At 33.0% G+C, this 19,711-nt stretch overlaps 2 protein-coding genes across 2 annotated transcripts; both read left to right on the forward strand.

The window, feature by feature from the left end:
- The first annotated feature begins 11,700 nt into the window (after positions 1–11,700).
- Positions 11,701–12,033, forward strand: LOC129883646 (uncharacterized). Its single transcript, XM_055958265.1, has one exon. It carries the CDS (start codon positions 11,701–11,703, stop codon positions 12,031–12,033), a length of 333 nt encoding a protein of 110 aa, XP_055814240.1.
- Positions 12,034–13,026: 993 nt separating this feature from the next.
- LOC129882798 (protein LIFEGUARD 2-like) lies at positions 13,027–17,855 on the forward strand. Its single transcript, XM_055957251.1, has 4 exons — positions 13,027–13,567; positions 13,651–13,764; positions 17,221–17,378; positions 17,474–17,855. Exons 1-4 carry the CDS (start codon positions 13,318–13,320, stop codon positions 17,678–17,680), a joined length of 729 nt encoding a protein of 242 aa, XP_055813226.1. The 5' UTR covers positions 13,027–13,317; the 3' UTR covers positions 17,681–17,855.
- The last annotated feature ends 1,856 nt before the right edge of the window (positions 17,856–19,711 follow it).

A 19,711-nucleotide genomic window follows, 5' to 3' on the forward strand; every position in this document is an offset into this window, starting at 1 on the left:
TTATATTATTAGTTTAAATACCATGTTTGTTTGTCTTTTTGGTTTTCCACATGGTGTTCAGGTGGAGCACATTGGAGCCCGACTAAATTCGGATTAGCGTCATAATCCACGTTTGGGGGTAAAGTGCTCTCTAACAAAGGTAACTCCGTATCCAAGAGGACTCAAACCTGAGACCCTTGGTTAGGATGAATGATTACTTACCAATCCACCATAATCTTTGTTGGTGTTTGTTTTAATTGTTACTTAAATTTTATTATATCGTATCTTTTAAATCCATCATAAGGTAATAACGGAAAGTACCATTTTATGCAAAAATCGATTTAGTGTGATCGCGTCGTTACCTTAATATTTTTTTCTCATTTTATCTTTATTTATTATTTAATATCTTATTTTATCCTTTATCGTACCGTTTTCACTACTAAAAAATTGATAAAAAATGACGAAATTAACAGTGATGGAGTGCGTCGCTCAAAAATACAACGGGATTTGAGACGCAATCCGTCACTTTTTTTTATAATTTTTTTTTATAAATAGCGACGGATAGGGACTATATGTCCGTCGCTATTTTTGGCGAATTTTTGCGTCATATATAAATATATTTAAAAATTAATTATAAAATAAAAATAATGACGGTGTTCGTCGCTTTTAATTAAAAATAATTAAATATTATTTAAATATTGTTTCTCCGTCCATCGTTTTTTATTATATTTTATTTATCAATTTTTTTTGAAATAAGAGACGAATAGCGTCTCCTAGTCCATCACTTATTTGGTCAAAAGGCGATCAACTATTTTAAAAAAGCGACGGACAGGGCGACTCTGTCCGTCGCTCCATCTGAAATATTTCAAAACACAACCCGACTTTTTTCTCATTCTGCTCTCTCTCTAAACCCTCCCCCTTCTCTCTAAAAATTCCACCACCCACCCCCCGTCGCCGTCCGCCGCTGCCAGGCCCTCCCCCGTCGCCGTTGTTGCCGCCGCCCCTCCCCACCGTTAGCCTCTCTCTCCGTATTGTTAATAAGGTTAGTTTTAGAGTTTTAATTTTGAAAAAAAATATTAATTTGTTGATTTGTTAGTTATTTAATTTAATTTAATTTGTGTAATGTATGTTATTAACATAATTAATTTGTATATGTGATTTTGAATTGGTGAATGTTAGAAATTAGATTTTAGGTCATTTCTTTGAGTTGGGATTTTTTTTTAGAATTAAATTGTGAATTATTATTTTTTTGTTGGAGTTGGAATTAAAGTATTGTTGATATTCAAATGTTATGTTAAGTTTGGTTAGTTCTTGAAGTTAGAATGTGAATGAAAATTTTAGGGCCTTAGTTTGAATTGTGATTTTTTAAAATTAGATTGTGAATTGGGTATTGTGTTAGTTGGACTTGAATTGTTTTTGAAGATAAAATCCCGGTTAGAACATGAAGTAATTAGAAATTAGAATTTAGGATTTTTTATGTTTGAAAGATAATCAAGTTAGAAAAACATTGGGTTGAATGATTTTTGATGTCTGGAAGATATTCAAGTTATGAACTTGGACTTTAGGATTTTTGAACTTAGAATATTTTTTTGGTTTGTATAAATTGTGAAGTTTAGACTTTGGAACTAATTAGAACTTAGATACTTGAATTTTAGGATACTTGAATATAATGTAGAACTTGACCTTAGAACTTGAATTTTGAACTTGAACTTAGAATTTTGAACTTGAAATTTGTTGACTTTACAAATCTTGTTGAATTGTAGTATTTATGAACAAATTAAGCTAATCAGAGTTAGACCATATTCAAAGTAATGAACTTAAACTTTAGGAATTTTGGAAGTGGAACTTTGAAATTTTTAGGTTTGTATATGTTTGAACTCTTTAAACTTTAGAAGTAACTAGAACTTAGAAGTTCATGTGGTTATTAACTTGAACTTTAGATACTTGAATTTTAGGAATTCAGAACATTATAAATTATTTTAGTTTGGATAAATTTTGAAAATTTAGACTTTAAAACTAATTAATTAGAACTTTATGTTGTTATGAACTTGAACTTTAATTAGATACTTGAATACTCCTATTTTAGAACTTTAAATAGTATATACTTGAAACTTGTAATTTTGTTCTTATTTAACTTAGAACATCTGACTTGAATTAATTAGAATTTGAATTATTTATAATTTGAACTTAATTATAAGTTGAATTAGTTATAAGTTGAACTTAATTATTATATGAATTAATTAATTAGAACTTGAATTAATCATAACTTGAACTTAACTAATATATGAATTAATTAATTATAACTTGAATTGATCATAACTTGAAATTAACTAATAGATGAATTAATTAATTATAACTTGAATTAATCATAACTTGAACTTAATTATTATAACTTGAATTAATTAGAATTTCAACTTAATTATAAATTGAATTAATCATAACTTGAACTTAATTATTATATGAATTAATTAATTATAACTTGAATTAATTAAAATTTGTAGTCTGAATTGTAATCATTATGAACTAATTAATTAAGCTTGAATATATGTAATTTTGTAGATGGATCATCATTTGTGGATGTATAACATGCATTATGAAGTTGGTGGTGGTTTGAAACCTGAATTTATTGATGGTGTAAGAAGTTTTATCGATCATGCCATGACACTTGATGTTTTTAAGCGAAATGGATTGGTTAGGTGTCCTTGTCGTGAATGTAGATGCTTGAAATTTTTAAATCCAGATATAGTTATGGTTCATTTGTATGGTAATGGGTTTAAGCCTAGATATTTTGTGTGGGTTGATCATGGAGAAATATATGAATTGAATAATATATTTTATAATCTGCTGCCCGTGGATGAATATAATATGCTTGCACCACATGGTCAAATTAGGGTTGAACATGATAGGGTTCTACATGATAGAGTTCAACATTATACATTTCAACATGATAGAGTTCATGAAATGGTTAATGATGCGTTCGGGGTTCAAGGTGGGATGGAACCCGAATAATATTTTGATGAAACTCCTAATGAAGAAGCAAGACGCTTCTATCAACATTTAGAAGAGGCTAGTCGTCCACTATGTGAAGGGAGTCCGCATTCTACTTTGTCAGTTGCAGTTAGGTTAATGAATATTAAATCAGATTGGAGTGTTCCTCATGCGGCTATGGACTCAATGGTTGATCTTTTGGGCGAACTGGTTAATCCTGAGTTTAACATGCCTAAGAACTTCTATTAGGCAAAAAGATTGGTTTCCAAGTTAGTATTTTCGTATGATAGAATTCATTGTTGTGTTAATGGCTTCATGTTGTTCTACAAGACTGATAGTGAATTAGAAAATTATAAGTTTTGTGGACAAGCTCGTTATAAGAGGACTCCTATTGGAAAAATGGTCTCAATTAAGGCGATGCATTATTTACGTCTTATTCCCAGATTAAATAGGTTGTATGCATCGATGAGGTCTGCCCCACATATGAGATGGTACCGTGAATATAGAAGGCCGTCGAGTGTCTTGTCACATCCATCTGACGGAGAAGCATGAAAATATTTTGATAACATGTATCCCGATTTTGCTAGTGAACCAAGAAATGTACGATTGGGGTTGTGTGCAAATGGCTTCACACCATTCTCTAATGGTGCCTCACCTTATTCTTGCTGGCCTGTATTTCTTACCTCGTACAACCTTCCTCCTAAAATGTGCATGACAAGTCCATACCAAAATGATGTTGCACTTGTTCAACGACAAGTTGATGTTGAGTTGGAAATCACACTAGAACATCCTCAATATATAGTAGAAGAGATTTCCGATGATGAACTTATAATGCCAAATGTTGAGGAAGAAGTAAACGAGGAATATGAATCATTTGAGGGGGAGAAATGGATTGACAATGAATATGAAACAATTGAGGAGGAGGAATAGAAAGATGACGAAAATGAAACAAGTGAGGAGGAATAGAGTGGTAGATTATCACTAGTATGTAAGTTATTTATTTCTCTAACCCTAAATTTAATCAACTATGTTGTTTTTATTTATTGTATTGTTACTTTACATGCAGATGTCATCTGGTGATGGTGATAGATCCCGGGATCATCTTGGTGTTAGTCATTCTGGTAGAAGTAAAAAGAAGTCTAGGAGACCTGTTGATCCTAAGGATATCTCAGGACATATTTCTTCAGCGCCGGAGATGCAGCACCACCGAGCTAGTCCTACACATATTCATGCTGTGCCTTTTGGGACTATAGATCATTTAGTTTATCATAGTCAGTTCCGCCGACCACGCGACACTTCTTCTTCTTCACAGGTCAGATATACTTCATATGATCAAACCTACCAGCTACCCACAGAGGTTATTGCTCGACCTCCGAGAGTATCATCTTCTTCTACTCCATCTCCCACAATTCCATCTCCCGGATCTTAGTCTCCTCACATATCTAATCTGATACTTAGAGATTCTAGTGTTAAGACTGACACTCCTACAACATTTCCTACACCTTCTTCTTCTGCTAGAATAGAGGCATTACATGATGTGTCTGGGTTAGCTCCTAGCAGAGAGACAGACTGGGGAGAGTCATAATTGAGCCTACCATTTGCAGCCTTCCCACACTGTTGTAATAGGGAGACCTTGATCACCGATTGGAACTCACCAGCCAACTTGTTGCATTTTTTTTTTAATTTTTTGGTCAAGGCCCACTATTGGCAGTCTTTATTAAAAGCGATTTTTGAGGCATGATCGACCAAGATATGGGTTTGGTGGCTTCACCTTTCTTGGTTTTCCTCTTCGCCAATGATGGTCCTTTATTAGTAGCGGCCCCTTCAACGTCAGTAGTCGATATAGCCATTGTGTTCTCAAAACGACCACGTATAATGGAAAATTCCTTTAATGTCAGAAAAGGATTAGACATGATGCCAAGGTAGACAACAATGTAGAGATAGGGAAAGAAATGGTTGTTTTTAGTAAAACTCTAGCAAATACAAAAACTAGAGAAAAAGATATAAATTGGTTTAACGAAGGTGCAAAATAGATTTTGATTTTGAAAATATGAGAGTGAAGAGAAAATGAATAAACAAGGAGGTTTATATTGCTTTTGGAAAGGTAAAACTCATTATTACCTCGATAGTCATGTTGATTTGCTGAGAGGCTAACACATGGATGGAGAACTAAATGCAAGGATGAGCAAGCCAATTCATTAATGTTAGAGGTATTTTCATCTATTTTCCCTCCAAAATGAAAGAACTTTTTCACTTCTTGGTAAAATCAGATTAGATAGGTGGACAAATCATAAGGTGACATGTGGCAAGCAAAAACATATCACATGAGACTCTGCAAAGGAAATATTGGGCTTAATGGTTGAACATGGTTGGAAGGGCTGATCTTGTTTGTTGAAGACCCGAGATCACAGCGTTAGCCTATCCCACTTTAGAAAAACGTGATGGCATACAAGATGATGACTAGTCAAGATAAGTTCCAAAGTGTAACCACCCTTAAAGAATTCTAGATTCCCTCCTAAAGAATCTCAATCACGTACGTATAGTTAAACAGTGTAGAAATTGATCTCTTAGAAGGGCTACAATACGAAATATGTTCCATGGGGTTTGGTTATAAACACATCCATTCCCCACATTTATTAGACATGTGATTTTCATCACTATGGCTATAAATTTTGCTCCATTGTCGCTTTCAAGCTCTTAAGTTCACAAAGTTATTGTATCCCGAAGACATTGCCAACAACTATCCCAAAACCACTTGAATAATATGTCTCTATTTTGTTCATTATTCTAGTTTGCCACACTTTTCTGTTTCTATTAAGCAATTTGTCATTAGCAACGATCATTGTTTGGTCATCCTAATATATGTGTCCTTGAATCACTTAATAAATTTAATTGTTACCTTAAATTATGAATTTAGGGGTAAATACACCCCATGAATCATTCCTTGAATTTAAATTTTTAGTAAATTTTTGAAACTCATGAATCACATTTCTTGATTTGAACTTATAAGGATTTGAACTCCATAAAACTATGAATGTTTAAATTTTCTTTTAAACTCATTCTTTGGTTCTAAACTTATAATGATTTAAACCATATGAATCATTCCTTATAGTTTTGAAATTCCACCAAATTCTTGTATCCATAAATCATTTCTTGGTTTCTTATGAAAGTTTGAACCTCGTGAAGCATTTCTTAGTTTAGAACTCCTGAAATGTTTTAAAAATATCATTTCATGGTTTTGAACTTATAAAAATTTAAATCCCTTGAATTATTCTTGATTTGAAACTCTAGTTATTTCCTTTGAAAATCGTTTCTCAGGTTTTGAGTTTATAAAGCTTTGAACTCTATGAATGGTTCTTTGAAATTCTAGCAATTTATTTTTAACTCCATGAATCATTCATTAAATTATACTTCTCAATCCTTCTAATTCGAACATTATTTGCTAGAGTAGTTCTATATTTCTATCCAAAACTTTTTTGATATCAATAGAGTGAATATATAATTATAGCTTTTAAAATAGTGAGTATTACTCTGCCTAGAGGCGGAGCTACACCTTACGTAGGGTGGTCAGATGAACAACTTTCGTCGAATTTTTTTTGCGAGTATATATGTTAAATATCGATATTATAGGATATATACTAATTGTTGAACATCCTTGACATATTAAAAAAAGATAGCCTAATGGTCAAGGGTGTGCAAATTGGCTGGAAGGACCTGAGTTCAAGCCTTCAATAGAGGCGGTTTTTTTATTCCATTTTGTTTTTAAAAAATAGAACAAAACTTTTATTGAAATCAGTTCCAGTTTTTCGTTAATGAAAAAAAATATCCTCTTTTAACTTTTTAAAATTAAAAAATAATATACCCACTTAGTCATTAAACAAAACCCTTTACCCTTTAGTTTTTCCTCTTCTTCTTCAAAATTCTCCCACACTTCTTGTCTTCTTCAAAAAGAGAAGCAAAAACCCTCTTTTCTTTACACTTCTCTCATCTCAATTCTCAATTTCTCATACCCCTTTTCAAGATTTAAGAAGCCAGAAACCATCAAGAACTATTATATTTTTTCCCTCAATAATCATTGTAGTGAGAAAAGGTATTCCTAAGTTCTTTATACCCTTTATTTTAGTTTTTTTTCTTTTTTTGCTGAAATTGCTTTTATGTATTCTTTAATCTTTTTGCTTTGAAGAGAGTAATTTCATATTTTATTTTTTTCTTAGTCTTGTTCACAAATTGATAACTTAGTAGTTGATTTCAGTTTGGGATTTCAAAATCAACTATGCCGAGATAAAAATGTCGACCACGTAGAAATACCATGTCACTCTTCTCAAAGAAAAAAATTTGATATGAATGATCTAAAAGCTGATCCGACTGAAAGAACTCCAATTTTGATACCATCCAAACATCCGTGATGAGATAAGGAGGGAAAAATATTATAAAAGGTCCTTGCCAACCTCGGACTCATCGATTCCCTCAAACTGGTTTTTCTAAAATACCACGCCATTTTATTAATACGTGGTTTAATGAATATCGTGATTGGTTGGAACACAACACTAGTATAGATGATGCTTATTGCTTATCTTGTTATTTATTTAAAGCAGAATACATTCATCCAAATTGAGGTAATGTATTTTCGACAAAAGGGTTCAGAAATTGGTATGAAAAGAATAGCTTTGCTACATCTGTTGGTCCACCGAATAGTGTTCATAATCAATTCAAAAGAAAGTGTGAAGATCTAATGTGAGAACAATAATTCATTCAGGCCGCATTTTACAAGTTGGATGATAAAAGTAAGCATAAATATCGGGTTCGCTTAAACTCTTCAATCGATGTGGTAAGACTTCTCTTAAACCAAGATTTTGCACTCCGTGGTCATGATGAGAGTGAATCATCACTGAACAAGGGTAATGTTCTTAAAGTTCTTTCTTGGTATGTTGCTAGATGTGATGAGATTAAACCTTTTGTGTTAGAAAAAGCTTCAAAAAATAATAAAATAATTTCTCATGATATTTAGAAAGATATTGTGACTGCGTGTAAGATTGAGATGATTAAGGCTATAATAAAGGATATAAATGGTGATTGTTTTGCATTATTGGTTGATGAATCTATAGATGTGTCACGCAAAGAGCAAATGGCTATTTGTCTACAATATGTTGACAAAAAGGGGTTTGTGATGGAGACTTTTATTGGACTTGTTCATGTTAAAGATACTAGTGTTTTATCTCTAAAGAAAGCAATTATGGATGTACTTTCTCAATATTTTTTGAGGTTATCTTATGTGCGTGGCCAATGTTACGATGGAGTAAGCAATATGCAAGGTGATCTAGATGGTCTTAAAACATTGATTAAATGTCACGATCCAAAACTGAAGTCACGATGACACACATTCCAAAACTCAACCTGATGTGTAAGCCTAAAAGTAAAACTCATACTAGACTCCCAACGGGAAACTCATGCCACGATTTAAATGAAAAGAAAGACAATGAAGAAATTATCCAAAAATCTGATGTCATAAGTATAAAGAGCATCTCATACAAGGTTCAAATCTGAAGATACAACATATGTCTCTGAATGATACAAAATATTGAAAAATAAAGATAGATTAGTGACGATCCGAATTTCGGGACCTCACCACTAATCTGAGAATACACAATCCGCTAGAATATCAACTGCCACGTAAGGTTTCCTTACTAGTATCTGCATCAAAAAGGGACACAGAAGTAGGGGTGAGTACAAATCACATGTACCCAATAGGTTTTAACTGACTGAGTATAATGAATTAATCAAACCTATGAAATAAACTAAGGAACGCTTCCACCTGCATACAAAAAGTCCCACTTCGACATCGGTGCCGCCAGTTTATATATATAATGGCGCGAGTAAAGTAAACCCATAATAACAGCTCATAATCACAATTAACCAGATAATTCAATTAGTACAGATATCAATGCAATGCAATGCAATATGATAATGCATTGATGTGGTGGTACGGTGGAATCAAGACTGTTGCACAGCCTGTCACACAGCATGTCGTATACACCTGCCGAGCTATGCTACCAAGCAGGACCCATGGGGGTATCGCAGACCATATACCTCAATCACAATATCTCATTATCCTTGCCGCCTCCTTGTGGTCAAGGGATCACAATACATCCACTACCCTGTCGTAAAACTGCCTCAGACAGGGACTCAAAATACAAAGGTTTAAAGGTGTTTCATTTTCTTTCTCAAAAAGAATTTCCATATTTCTCAACTTCCCATGTTTCATGATATGATGAATGAGGATGAATGCATCAAAACACATATGTCATGGAAGTAATATTCAACTCACATGTGGTACAAGGTTCAAAGTTCTCAAAACTTAGCCTACATATGATATTCACCCTCAATAAATAGTAATGGGAAGGAAATATTTCCATTTAAATATTCACCCTTTCTCAACAATATTTCAATACTCAAGCATGCTCAAAACCCCCAACTCAACCTCTCAGACGGGCATCACAAGTCAAATAATATACTTAAGCCTCTCTCTTAGGCAAATCATGAATCACATGCTCTCAAAGCAAATAAGATAACACATAAGGCCTCCACACGGACTATGTAATACAAATAAACCCCCACACGGCAACACATTAATAAATAAGTCCCCACACGGGCATCACAATATATATAACATTCTCAACTCATACTACAACCCCATCCCAAAATCTATAAGATATGAATGACTAATTACCCCATCTCAATCTCAAAGAAGGATAACCAAACCTACCTTAATTGCCGAAACCACACCCGAATACCTCTACCAGACAAGCAACTCTTGAATTCAATGCCCGAAATGCCAACCCACTATCAACAATAAAAAATACACATCACAAGGAGTCCAATGACATCCATATTGATAGGTTTCGGAACTGGAGGTAAAATAGTCTAAAAATTAATTATTTTTGAAAAGGGTCAAATCTGAAAATTTATTGGACAATCACATTCTACTGGTAATAAGAAACTCATGGTTGGAAAACCCATAAAAATATAGCTCAAAATGAGTTAGAAATTGTCATCTTTCGTAAATTCAGATTAGGGAAACAATAAAGATTTTAGGGTTTGAAACTAAAATTTAGGAGTTAAAATCGTCAAATACTTAATGAAAAAGGAAGGTTTTAGGTCAAAAAATCATTTACCCAACACTTTGCCTCAAAAATCTCTTCTCAAATCGCCTCAAAGAATTCAAGAACTCAAACAAATGGTAAAAAATATTGAAATGGGAAGAAAGGGGCATTTTCTGCCCAAAAAGTTACTGTTCACGCGTGTTGACTGCTGACCGCATATTGACCGCGCATTGACCGCGGTCTTACACCACCACCCTTCAAAATATATTTTTGACCCTCAAAACTCATTCAGAACTTTATAAATATGAACCAATAGTGCAAATTGATCAGAAAACACATTTCAAAGCCAATAGAACTAGCAGAATCACCATCCGACGCTCGAAACTCTATTTGTTGACCAAAGTCAAACTTAGCTCATAAAAATTAAACTTTTCAACTCAAGACCTCAAATCCATGTATTAATCCCAAATGTGATTCCGACAACTCTCCTAAACCAATTTCCATATTCCGGAGCTGATGGAACTGAAGGAACCCCGTTTTGAGACCCGTAGCTCCGATTGGCACCAAAAATCACTTTTTAACACTTAAAGCTTATGAAAATTCAAAAAGTCACACAATTCACAATCTATTAAGATTTTAACAAAACCAACAATACAAACCGATCAAATAACACTCGGGGGCACTAAAAATAGGGTAAAATGGTAATTTTGCACAAATTTCTGAAAATGACCCTCAAGGTCATTACATTAAACAAGAAAGTAGATCGGCTCATTCTATCCATTATTTTGCTCATCAACTTCATTTGACTCTTATCGCGGTTTCTAAAAAGTGTATTCAAATTGGAGAACTTGTACTATTAATTTCAAATATTTTGAATGCTTTGGGAGCTTCTTTTAAATGTGTGAATGAATTTTGAGAATCTCAAAAAAGAAAACTCCAAGAGGCATTGGATATGGGTGAACTAGAAATGGATAGAGGATTGAATTAAGAACTTGGTCTTATTAAAGCCTGCGATACTCGTTGGGGATCTCATTGCAAGTTATTTAGAAACTTTATTTGTAGTTTTGGCTCTATTATTGATGTACTTGATAATCTTGTTGTAAATGCAAGTACTTTGAAAGAAAAAGCAAGCGCATCGGATTTTCTCAGAATTTGTCAAACGTTTGAGACTGTTTTCTTATTGCATTTGATGACTGATGTTTTAGGAATTGCATATGATCTTAATGTGTCATTATAGAAAAAAGGAGTAAGATATTGCAAATGTCATGATTCTTGTAAAGGTAGCAAAAAAAAGATTGCAAGCTTTAAGAGATAATGAATAGGATCCTCTCTTAAAAAAAATATTGGCTGGGATTCACTTAAAGAAAAGGTAGATGCATTTTGTAACAAGCATGACATTCCATTACCTAGTTATGATGATCCATATGTTAAATCTGGAAGATCACGATGTAAAGTAGTTGACTATACTATTTTACACCATTATGTGTGGATGTGTTCTATAAAATTATTGATTAGCAGCTGCAAGAACTTGATGACCGTTTCAATGAGGTGACAAGTGATTTGCTTAATGGAGTAGCTTGGTTGAATCCAATTGATTCATTTTCTAGTTTTGACATAAAAAAGGATAATGAAAATGGTTGAATTATATCCTGATGACTTTGATGAATTCAAAATGAGAGCTCTTGTGAATCAACTTGCTAATTACATTATTCGTGATACTGATAAAAGGTTCTCCAATTTGAGTGGACTTGGGGAACTTTCAAGAAAGTTGGTTGAGACAAAAAAGTATTTAACTTATTATCTTGTATTTCTTTTAGTGAAGTTTCCTTTGCTTCTACCCGTTGGCACTGCAACAGTTAAAAGAGTTTTTTCGACAATGAAATTTATCAAGAATAATTTGCGGAATCAAATGGACGATGAATTCTCAGATGGATGCATATTGCCTTATGTAGAAAAAAGTGTTTAAAAATATTTCTAATGAGTGTATTATGAAAACATTTCAAGAGATGAAGTGTTATCGAATGCAATTGTAGTTATGAAGCTATTAGTTGATATATATAATTGTCCTACTTCATCTTTTTTAGTTTATCCATTGATATTTTGTAAGTTTCTGTTTGAGATATTTTATTTTGAATAGTTAGTTAATTTGATATTGAAAAGGATATGAACAACTTGAAACACTATATAGAGATCAACCATTCAACCTAGAGGTCGATGATAAGGTAATGCTTGTTCTTAACTTCTTGCCATGAATTTAAATACGAAAATATTTTCTAATACTTAGTGGTACCTTGAAAAAATCAACCCATATATGATGGCTATTTTGTAGCCAATCTTAGTAATCTGATTATTTATGTGGGTTTTTTAAGGAAAAATTACTTCATTGAGTGCTTTTTAAAAATTAATTACTAATTTTAGCGATTTTTTTTATTTATTACCATTTATAGCAATATATAGCAATATTATGATAAATCTACACTTGTATTAAAAGTGAATTATGCATACAATATAAATGTATTATAAGTGTTTTAAAATATATATTATGTTTGTTTAGTAAGAAACTAACATAATGTATTATAAATCTATTAAAATATGTGATAAATGTATTATCCATCTATAAAATTTGTATTATATATGTTTTATAAATAGTTTTCTGCAATATGTATTAAAACTGTATTATAAATGTATTATAAGTGTTCAGTGAAATTATTTTTTTATTGCTCTAAATGGTAAATATTTTCTTAATATTGTATATTTATGTAAGTTTCCCTTTTTTTTTTAACTCATCTTAAAGTATGAATATTCTTGACAAAAATTTTGACTCCGCCACTGCCAATAGCAAGCATTAAAAATGAAAAGAATTGATTTTCTAGACTTTTACTACTCACTTTGTCCATATATGTACTTTTATTTTCTTTTAGAAACAATACAATACTCTCTTTTTGGGAATCTGCAAGTTTTTGCCTTGAAAAGAAACAAAGATGAGTCGAGAGAAGTCTGGAATGTTAGGTCAAAGAAACATGTAGATTACTTTATATTCTCATGGCTCGACGAATCACGAACTTTCCACTTAACCCGTCTTATCTTTTTCTCAAACGAATACGGGTCGGGTCGTAATTTCAATCGCAAATTATATAGAGAGGCAGTTTTTTTCTCTCCTCAATTTCCTCACGTAGAAGTAAACCTACCAAACTTTGAGGCTCAAAGGCGGTGTGAGAAATAGTTTGTTGAAGTTCAATAATTTTGAGAGATGTGGAATCGGGCTTACCGGAAAGATGACGTGGAATTCGGCACTGCGCCGTTGTATCCGGCAATGTTGGAAAGTCCTGAACTCCGGTGGTCTTTTATTCGAAAAGTATACTCGATTATTTCTATTCAGTTGCTTCTGACCATTGCTGTCGCCTCCGTAGTCGTCACAGTTCATCCCATTTCACTCTTCTTTGCAACCACAAATGCTGGATTAGCACTTTATATTGTTCTCATCATCACTCCATTTATCAGTAAGTTAATGATTCTAATCCTGGATCTAATTGGGGATTTTGTCTTGAGTATTAATTAATTGATTGTATTGTTGTTGTTGCAGCGTTGTGTCCGTTGTATTACTATCACCAGAAACATCCGGTTAACTACTTGCTTCTTGGATTGTTCACGGTTTCTCTTGCATTTACTATCGGATTGACTTGCGCATTCACCAGCGGTAAGCATCTTCAATTTGATTGTTTTCAATTATTTTTCTGTTTTAGGATTGATGGACGTTGCGTGTGTTTTATGTCATAATGCATTTATCTTTAGAGAATATTCTTCTATTGAGGACTGTGGTGATGTGTTAATATAGATCTCCGGAATTAAGTATTACGGCGGTTAGTGTCACCTAATTATTTGAAGTTGAGATTGTCAATTAGGTGTGTCAAAAGTAATTTGTAAAACCAACATTAAATGAACCGACTGTTATATAGAAACATCGAATCAAATTCAATAAAATTGCTATAATTACTATGAGAATATATTTCTGCGGATACACAGGGAGCTTAAGAATTGTTTGGTTGCGTCAAAGGCGGATTCAGGATTTGAAGCTTTCTGGTGCCACACGTCTTTGAATGCAAACGTCTCTATCAGAAATCGCGAATTTCCGATAGACATCAAAAAATTGGCTCGCCACAAGGAATTTCTGATGGAAAATCCGTCAGAAATGTTATTGGCGAGCCAAATTTTGACGGATTCTATCTGAAATTAGCGATTTTGGGTAGTATCGTCTACTTTATCGAGAACCTCCAAATAGAGGAAACATTTGGTTGGTTTTGACCAACTTTAGTCTTCGATTTGATGATTTGTGTGTTCAGTTTATACAGACAAATCCATCAAACAAAAATAATAATATCATAACTATGATGACGCAAAACCAAAGTTTGACTCAACTTATAAATCAGAATGTAACAACACAGATGTTCCAATTTCATTATTAAGTGATAATGACATCAAGCCCCAAGCATAACGGGGAGGGATGAACTTTTAAGTTTTAAGGAAGAAAGAACCTTCGATTATTTTTTGTAAGTCTTAAACAAATATGAGACAAAAAGTATAGAATCAATTAATTAAAAAAGAAGAGTCAAAACAACAATTGATGAAGAATAACTTGTCAAGAGGAAAAGAAAAATGAACCACAAAGAATGGAATTTGTTTCAAGAAGCAAAACATAACGCTGCCAGTCAGATTCGAACTCTCACCAGTTGGGAGGAACTTTAAACCTCTGCCACTAGCACCCTCGAACTATTTGTTACTACAGGTGGTACTTATTGTATTTATAATCTTTCTTAGATGTATATACATACAAGTTTTGCTGCATGTGTCTTGCACGTGTATGCATAGACTAAAAAATATTAATAATATTAAAAATAAAGTTTTTGATAAATAATTATATTTGAACGAACAATAATACAACATCTTGTGAATGTTCCATGTGGATTGTCTTATGGCGATTTATTTATTCAAACCTACAAAGATGATGAATAAAAATTTAAGCAACTCTATCTGAACTTGCCCAACTCATCCTTAAACATCTATAAGAGAAAATCAGTCTTATTTTTGTTATCTTTTAGCATAGTGCTGCAAAAGACATAGGCAGGTAACTTAGACGCAAATCAAGTCTGGAAATAGGTAATGGAAATCAGTGTTAGCTATGATGTATTTGTGTAGGGAAATAGCCGAAAATCATGGTGAAAAGTCACCGAATATAGAGCCATTTGGTAGTTTCTGAGCATTTTCCAATGATACAAAGTCATTAGAGAATTTGTGCGGTGAAACATTATGGTCAGACTTCTTTATGATCGTGTTGTCTGTAAATGCCAGTCCAACTTCTTTATGGACGGAAAAGTAGTTGGGGTTGACATGATCTAAACGGCCATTAGCAATGTAGTACTCCTATTTGGCTTCAAGAAGTCCTTCCATGTTTCGATATGCTTATTAAATAGTGTTGCTTGAATTTTTGTCCCCTGGTATTGAGCGATGGGTGGTGGCATAAGTATAGTAAACATGATAGATAGTATAAACTAAGTGAAAGTGTCCATGATATTACCTCTTCATCAACTATGTTTTTGAGCAGTTTGTTCTTAGAGGGCAGCGTATAAGATGTGTGTGGAGTTAAACAGGGGAGTGAGTTCTAGCATTAAGCAAGTAGGTGGTTACTTACATTGCCTTAAGCGGCGAAGCATACCTTCATCTGTAAATGTGTGTAATGGGTAATGATTAAATTAGTGGAGGAGAATGTATGATTAGCAAAGGTAGAGCGTTTGATTAAGTGGGGATGACGGAGTATACCTGTTTGTTAAATCCGAAGGTTGGATGTTTGATCTGAAACATCGGTGTGCATTTGTTTGTTTTATAGAGCGTAAAGCTAAGGGTTGCGTCTATTTGGGATTTCATGGACGTAAGCGTCTGTCAAAGTTCAGGCGGCGTAGGTGGTGACTGTTGGGAAGGAGGTTGAGCGTAGGGTGCTGTAGGGGGGAAGGGGCCAACATATTTAATAGGTCTTTTAAGACGGCATTCTAGTAATTTGACTGCAGGTCTTTCAAGTTGGGGGTATTTTAGTAATTTGACTTTCAACCTTTGCAGTTCATGCTTTTAAGGTAGTATAGAAGATAGATCGACACAAAAAGTTTCAACCGAAGCCTATGGGTGTCATGGCACCCCCTCGTGCCTCGGGTCTTAGTAGATCCGCCCCTATGTAGAATATTCACAATTAAGGTTTTGTAGCAGATGTGGGAAACAAATAATTCTGTTAAATTAGAGTTTGAGCTTTTTGGTTTACCACCACGTCTTTTAACTAGTTAAAATTTTGTAAATGAGATTGATAAACTAGATAAAGTTGTGACTCGTGATTCGTAACACAAAGTGATTATTAGTTCTTAGTTTTGTAGAAGCCGGGTTTCATGAAGAAGATGATATCAAGACAAGAATTGATGGTCTAAAATAATGTATATGATGATTGTTAAGATGATGATGTTGCATCTGCCGAGAATAATCAAAATACTACCAATACCATCCTGTCTTCATTTTTTTCCTCAAAAATGGATATTCCTTTCAAGTATAAGTAATATTGGTGACCTTTTTCGGTGAAGTTATTTTACATTAACAAATGGAATGTTTAATGAACCAAGTTGATACCATAGATAAATTGAGACAACTGAGATTGTTATTAGAACATTCATCTTGATTGTACCCATGAAATATTGTTTCTATTTTGATTGAAAAATTGTTATAGGTTAATTTTCCAGACAATCAACCAGTCTATCGACTTACAATAGTACTTGATTACGTAAACTTCTGATTGTAATCAATGGTGGATGAGCTGTATCCGCTCCACTCAAAAGGATAACTCAACAACAGCAACAGCATACCCAGTGCTCAAAAGGATAACTCATATCATTAAAATGAGCACTTATAATAGTGCTTGATTACATGGACTCTCTTCTCAATCTTAATGGATTTGCAAACTGAATTGACATAGGTCCCCTTAGGGATATGAGGGGACAATTATTGTCACTTGCCAGTGCTTATGTGTATCCTCTGCTGTTGCCCTGGAAAATAACACATTCTTGCAAATAGGACTTGAAAAACATATTGGTATATCTAAATGTTTCAACTGGTGTTTTTTCAGGCAAAGTAATTCTGGAGGCAGTCATACTGACAACAGCGGTGGTGATTAGTCTGACATTATACACCTTCTGGGCAGCTAAAAGAGGCCAAGATTTCAACTTCCTGGGACCTTTCTTGTTCGGTGCTCTTATTGTTCTTTTGTTGTTTTCCTTCATCCAGGTTTGTAAATTTATTATTTCTTACTCTGCACTTGGGGTTAAGCTTTATTACTCTTTCTTTAACTAATAATCTCATTTCTTTCTCGTTTATGGCAGATTCTTTTCCCTCTGGGTAAGATCTCAGTGATGATCTATGGCTGTCTGGCGTCAATCATATTCTGTGGATACATCATCTACGATACAGACAATCTAATCAAGCGCTACACTTACGATGAGTACATCTGGGCTTCTATATCCTTGTATCTCGACGTTATCAATTTGTTCCTCTCTCTATTGTCCATCTTCAGGGCTGCTGACAGTTAAAGAATTAAAGAGAAGAGGAATAGCTATACTAATTTCTCTCTCTTCATTTGCATGCTAATCATTGTATTTTCTTTTCCTAGTTTCCTTTTTTTCTCTTTTGTTATGGATGGGTTTGCTTATTGGTAATTGTATACTTGTATAGAACGTTTTCTTAGTGAGCTGATTTTGGCAAAGATGACATGCATTGATTGGGTTCCCCTCTTCTACGAGTAGTCCCTTTCTCCTGTCTATTTGATAGGTTGAGGTTAATGTACTGTTCTGTTGTTTGAATGGTTGGAAAAGGTCACAAACTCATAATCATACACGTACACTGGTCAGGATCAATCCATCCGGTGTGGTTTGTCTAATAGTCTTCGGCGCGTGCCCAATTTCTTACCAAGTAAACAAGTAATTATTTGGCCAAACAAATAGGTCGTATGCTCAAATTCAATTTTTTTGTGATTTTTCAAATCGGTCCTAAGGGGAAATGAAATGCGTAAGTAGTATAATTATGCTTTTTCAACTACACACGTTTTAGATTGTCCTATTATCCTTATCTTTTTAAATTAGTTTAAAATAGAACAAATATACTTTTAAGTGTTAAATAACAGAAAGTGTGCTCGAGGGGCTAAAAATAACTTAAAATTTGATTCATATGAACACATTATTTAGTATATATAAATAATTAACATTAACATTTGAATTAATTTTTAAATTGTTTTTTTTGTGTGAAACATAGTCAAATTTTATTGGCTTAATTTGATTGATAAAAATAATTATTTTAACAAAATTGAATTTTAATTTGTGCATCGTTTTAGCGTAGTTAATTTGACCTGGGCAATTTAATCATTGTAAAATTTGTTCAACCGTAATAAATCCCACAATAGGAAGGAACTTTTTCTTCCTAGCATGCCACAAGTATAACATTAGTTTCCTCTGAAGATTAATATTCCTTTTATTTTAATTTATGTGTGGCGATTTTTTTATTTGAAACTAACCTATTTTTATATTTAATAAATTTTAAATTACAATATATTAATTTTATTTCTAATGACTCACTTGTATGAGTATTATACGACATGTTCAACATCATAAAACTCAAAAATTTATCCGTATTGTTACAAAAGTTATGTTGTTTGCTATAAGATCGGGGATATGTCCTGGGCTTGGTTGTTACATTTCATGATGTGTGTACTGTTTCTTACTCTCGTAAGTAATATACTTAGTTCGCAAAATAAAAATAAAAATAAACTCATTCTTTTATTTTATTGTATGTAATTTTCATTTAAGAGCATAAGATTCCTTTAGTCATTAACACTATTAAAAGTACAAGGAAAAAAGTAAATTAATTTAAAAATAACTATCAGCTTAAATTAAAATGTTAATCAATTAATATAATGTGTCTAATTAAAAAAATGATGTGTGTCTATATTAATCAGATTTTAAGTTATTTTTTGTACCCCACATTTCTTTTAGAGAGTGAGTATATTTTCTATGCGCACCTCATCATTTATGGATGTATTTATTTCGTCTAAAAATAGTTCACGACTTTTATCTCTTTCTCCATATTGTAAAGAGGAGTCAAAATCCACTGTTTTTACTTTTTTATTTGTCTACAAACTTTAATATTATTTAAACTAAAATGAAATTATAATATTTTACTAAATTAAATATATTTGGGATCTCAATATTCCGAGGGCCTTTATCAAGACTTTACTGGTCTCATCTTGTGCCAACCCTTAGACATTCTCAATCAAAATTTATAGTCTCAATTAAGATAAGATAACAATGATCAATGAATGTGTTAATCACTTATCAAATCTGACAAACAAATAATGCTTATTCAAAGAATCTGAGTTGAAATTAGAAAGGTAAGATAACAATGATCAATGAATATGTTAATCACTTAACAAATCAGACAAAAAATAATGCTTATTCAAAAATCTGAATTGAAATTAGAAAGAAAAATCATGAGAAACACAAAAATGCTTATACGTATAGACAAGGCCATATGTGGGGGGATTCCTCGGGTTCCGTGAACCCTTGTTCCCA

This window comes from Solanum dulcamara, chromosome 3 (assembly GCF_947179165.1).
Source record: "Solanum dulcamara chromosome 3, daSolDulc1.2, whole genome shotgun sequence".
Taxonomy (NCBI): Eukaryota; Viridiplantae; Streptophyta; class Magnoliopsida; order Solanales; family Solanaceae; genus Solanum; species Solanum dulcamara.